This window comes from Rhea americana, unplaced genomic scaffold (genome assembly GCF_003343005.1).
Source record: "Rhea americana isolate MKP2758 unplaced genomic scaffold, rheAme1 scaffold_246, whole genome shotgun sequence".
NCBI lineage: Eukaryota > Metazoa > Chordata > Aves > Rheiformes > Rheidae > Rhea > Rhea americana.
In genome coordinates this window covers 133,638-138,614 of record NW_028186364.1, presented here as the reverse complement: position 1 = coordinate 138,614, position 4,977 = coordinate 133,638, and the positions used below count along the sequence as shown (strand labels likewise).

At 39.3% G+C, this 4,977-nt stretch overlaps 1 protein-coding gene across 1 annotated transcript in view; it reads left to right on the top strand.

Moving 5' to 3' along the window:
• Nucleotides 1-6: 6 nt before the first annotated feature.
• The window catches only part of AGO3 (argonaute RISC catalytic component 3), a 35,765-nt gene continuing 30,794 nt past the window's right edge, over nt 7-4,977 (top strand). Inside the window, exon 1 of the mRNA XM_085306692.1 lies at nt 7-90. Coding sequence (XP_085162818.1) covers nt 72-90 — 19 coding nt within the window. The 5' untranslated portion in view covers nt 7-71. The remainder of the gene's footprint in view (nt 91-4,977) is intronic.

Sequence of the window (4,977 nt, the reverse complement as noted above, 5' to 3'; positions counted from 1 at the left end):
CGGCCCGTCCGCCGCGGGCCCGGCGCAGCGGCGGAGCCAGCAGCCCGCAGCGGCTGCGCCCAGCTCCATGAATGGAAATCGGCAGCGCAGGTGGGCGGCGGCGGCGGGCTCCGCGCTCCGGGCCGCGTCGCCTGCGGGCGGCGAGGAGCGGGGGGAAGGGAGGCGCGCGCGGAGCCCGATCGCGGCGGCTCGGCCTCGGCGTCCGTCGGGGCGAGCGGCCGAGCGGCGGCGATGCCTGAGGCTGAGCGCCCTGAGCTTTGCCCTGCGCCGCAGCTGGTCGCGAACATTAAGTTTCTCCTCTGTATTTCATCACCGGGGTTTCCTGGGCAGCGAGTGCGGGCCGGCTTGCATAATCTTGTCACCGTGATGGTGTCTCTGGGATGTTACCTTGAAAACTGAAGCAGTTTYAGCATCTTTCCCCAGACAGTTATGAGGCGCTGAACGGTTGTGTAGCTGTTGGACCCTAAGTTTTGAAGACTAGCTGTGCATGCTCTTGGGAGTATTGCTACGCATCAGCCGACACAAGATCTTTAAAATTTTGAATTCAGTTGTTTAATCCTGTGATATCATACGGGAAGGGCATGCTTAGTGTTTATAAACTGTGTGCTTAGAAAAAGGCACTCTGAGTTCTGGAGAAGGGGCTTTTATTTCAGTTTATCAAAAKAAATTACCTCCAGGTCTGGTAGAGAAGCTTAAAGCAGAGTTYTTATTCGGGCTGTGTTTAATCAGCCATCTGTGAGATAGCTGGATAGCAAAGTGAGTGTCACAGAGTTCTCAGAGTTCTGTGCCTGTCGCCTTCAGGAGGTACTACCAGTAGAGAAAATATGAAAATGAGGCTGAAAGTGGCARTGTAAATGCATTTTCATCTCTTGATCATCTCTCTCTCCTTTGTAATTTATRTGGAGACTTAAATTAATGATGGATTTGACTGGAAAAACTTGCCACCTAAGCTATGTACTTGTTTAATGAAGTACGTGATAGAATTCAAACCATTTTAGGAAGACACTGAATTTTAGCAATCTGGTGGAATTCAGATAGTATGCTAATAATTTGAAGGTGTTAAATAAACTTTAATGAYATCCTGGTATAATTCTGGTCCCTGAGTGAGATATAGGATGGTAAGAGTGGCAAACAAACCTTTGTTTAATTTTTYTTCAGTATGCGTTATACCGGCTTACCTTTGTTAAGTTATAGTATGCTAAATGTTAGCAGTGTGTGCCATTAGACAGTTCTCCTAATGGTCTGAGCCTGCTGAAGCCTTATATTCAGTGTGATGGATGTTTCTTTCAGTGTCTGGTATGCAATAAGAAAACTGTTAGGTGCTCTGCTAATGTTCCATGTTTTAGGGAACCTTTGAGCCATTAGATGTAGTRTAGGAGGACATAAAGAATCCTTGGCAAAGCAAACAGAGATTAAAAGAACTCTGTCATGTAAGGGAGAAGGACATTGAGAGATGAGTGTGCCTTCCTGGGCATGAAGGGAAGATATGGAGTAGAATAAGCAGATCCTSTGACGGGAAGGCAAGAACAAAGACAGGGTTGTGGGTATTCCCGCAGTGAGTAAAGGGTGGAAGGGGAGAATCCAGAGTGTTTTTAGGTAAAGCAGTGCTGTAGGGAGCTTTCTGTTTATGAACTAAGCTTAGCCTATGAAATCTAGAAAGTATGCCTCCCTTAGTCTGAATAATTTCAACAGTTTAAATATAAGAAGAGTGTGAAGCCARCTGTTTGTGAATTCAAGTTATGGTGAAACCAGGTCAAGTGAGGAATGGCAATAAAAAATATCCGGACTAGGAAAAGGTGAAACAAAGTAAGAGCAGTTCTCAGTGCTCTAATAGTTTAATTGGGAGTTCTGCATCACACCTGTATCCAGAAGAGTGTAGATTAAACTTCCAACAAGGCAGGTACGTTAAAACACAGTTACCATGGATTTGATGATGCTTTCTATAGTATAATTGAGTCAGATCAGAATGCTATTGTATCTCCTCATGTACATTGTGTGAAATGTTCYGTTCACTGCTTTTACTCTTAAAGATATGAAATTGTTTTTTGAATCTGGTATGGTGTGTTTTTAATGAAGCATTATGAACATCTTTTCTGAAGTGGCTAGAAGATTTTTTTTTTTTTTTAAAAAAATGTTTTCTGTATAAACTTTAGGTAAGGGAGGAAATCCTAAGAACTTGCTTTTCTGTTTCTGTGTTAAGACTAAGATTTGGGTGGACCATTAAAAGTTACAGTTCTGTGGGTGGGGTAGAAGAGAGAAGGAGAATGAATCATAAGTGCCTTCAAAAGTTATTCTACTCAAGAATGCCTGTGATGTGAGTTACATTAGAACTTTTCCATAGTGGAGTTGCAAGAGAAGCTATTTGAATCAGAATATGAACTTTACAAAACGTTTGTTTTATCCTTATAACTTTACTGCAGTAGCAGTATAAGTAGCAGGTAGGATATTTCTTGAGTTAATGTCTAGCATAAATTTAAAGAAACAGCTGGAATATAAAGCTCGAGTGCATTTTGATGCATACAGTGTGTATTCAAACAAACACACCAATCTAGCAGCAGTGGCAACTGTATGTGACTCTAGCTGATTCCTGCAAAGAAGAGTTGAGAATCAGCATGTCACTGATGTTTTGGAATGTCATTGGACAGTCTGAAAATGCAACTGATAGTCCCGAGGCTTGTATTGAATTTATAGTGAAAAATACCAACGAGTATGGTGACAAGTCAAGTGGTCAGAGATATGTTGCGAACTTAAGTCACTTTTCTCTGTCAAATTGAATTAGAGTAGATTGTATAATTGTCACGCAAAGCACTTATCTGTTAATTAAGGAAAAGGTTATAGTTRGACGCAAGTCAGTTTTATTCTTCAGTCATAGTTTCTCATTTCTTATTCTTTGTGCTGTCATGTGTTTTCCCGAAACTGGTGAAATGAGTCATGAACTTACTGCTTTTTTAAAATTTTGTTCACATGCAAAGGTTGTTATAGATCGTAAGTATATTTTAGTATTCTGTTTAAAGAACTGTAATTTAGTAACTACTTCAGACTGATTTTATTTTATGAGGGGATTTCTGATGGCTTGTTTCTAAATCCAGTAATGTAGCAGTGTATCTAAGCTCTTASTATTTTGCTCTTAGATATTCAGCTAGTAAAGTGGAAAAAGGGGAACTGCTTGCCTCTTAAATTTGAAACTGAAATAGCAGGTAGATGGGTGGTGCGATTCACTTTAGTAATTTTCAAAACACTTAAATATGAATCTGGGACATAAAAATGAGTGAATCAAGACTTGCGTATTCCTGCAAATTAGCGGCTTTTTAGAGTAAATGCAAGTACATGTTGGTAAAAGTTTCTCTTGGTTACAAAACGTGTTATAACTATGCACAATGAAATGGATTATGTCAGTTTATCTTGAATTTTATGTGTGGAAATACTTTCAAGGGTAAAGTATTGCTGTGTTTATGTATGGGTTTGTCATGCTCTGTTCTCTTCTATAAGTGTGGTTAGGTATGAGCTTCACAAAGTGAATATATAAACTGCTTTTTGAGCTGAAAGTTTTCTATGCCTAGATTCTTTTTAACATTGCTTTGGAATTATTTATTGCCTTGTAAATGCAGTAGAATGTTTTGTAAGCACTTCTATAACTTAATTATTACGGAACTGGTTGGCACATAGGTATTTATTTTTGGAGTTAATTGGCTGTCATGGAGAGTGGCATCAGAGTGTTGGCTTGTGATGAGCCTTAACAGGACTTATTATCTGAAAGCTTATAAAAAAGGAAAAGAAAAGACAAAGCCTAAATTGAGAGTAAGAATGTTTAGAAAAAGTGAATTGCATTACTCATGTAACACTACCCAGAGAGGTGGCTGCTGCAGAAATAAGACAATTCATAATTTCTGGCATAAGTTAGCAGCTTGATTATTAAAAGCAATATATCTTCCATATCTTTTTTTTTTTTTTTTTTTTTTTTTTAAGTCTAGAATTAACTCTTATTTTTTGGTATTGATAGATTTTTCTTTGAACTCCATGAACTGGGCGTCTGAGCCCAGAGGCCATGGGCCCTGTGAGAGGGGGTCTTTCCCCCCCCACACCTCTTTGGAGAGCCTTCTCCAGGAGCATAGAGCAAGCTCAGGTCTGAGGAGAGGATCTGCTAGACAAATCTGCGTTGTGTTCCCCAGCCGAAGTTTAACATTTTCGCCGTGAAATCCTCTATCATATTTCTAAGACCGTTCAGCCACCTGTCCAACTAGAGATTTAGAACTGTGTTTTCTAATCAAAAATAGAACTCTGAGGTAGTCATCTGTTAATAGTTTTAAATTCTGTAATATGGAAGCACATGGTAGGAAAAGATAWTTTTTTACTGGAAGCTTGTTACTGATCCTTTCTGCCAAGAGAGGATCATGTAAGGAAATCCTTATCTTCTATTAGGATCTTACTAGAAACAAGTATTTTGCCTCTTGCTGTAAAATTTGTCTTGTGTGCCAAAAGCATCAGTTTTCCTTAAAATGTTTAAAAGTATTTGCAGGTTTCTGTGCTTGTGTTCAGCCTTTATTCTGATCAGGTCTTCATTTGGTTGCTAGGTAGATTCAAGGCTGTGTTTTGGATGCACGCCAGATGGGTACTGTGGTTCTAGCTGTATTGCCATAGAAATTGTAGTCAAATTTTGTGGGTTTTAATCCTTTTTATAGCATCTAAATTCCATAGAAGAAAAAACTCTGATTCAAAGCTCATTTAAACTATTAGAAATCTTTCCATTTTGATGTGGCATATGGTCTGACTTTAGTGGGAATTCTCAAATTACAGATCAGAATCTTCCCTGGAAATAGCAAATTTCCAGTTTTAAGCTTTACAACGGTGAATGCTTTTGTAGCCAAAAGTACCAGATAATCATACTTACTTGAAATTAATTTTATTATCCAAACTTGGATACRTACTGCTAGTGTTGTTCCAAACTTCAGCTCTTTGAAAAATCATATTGTCTGACGG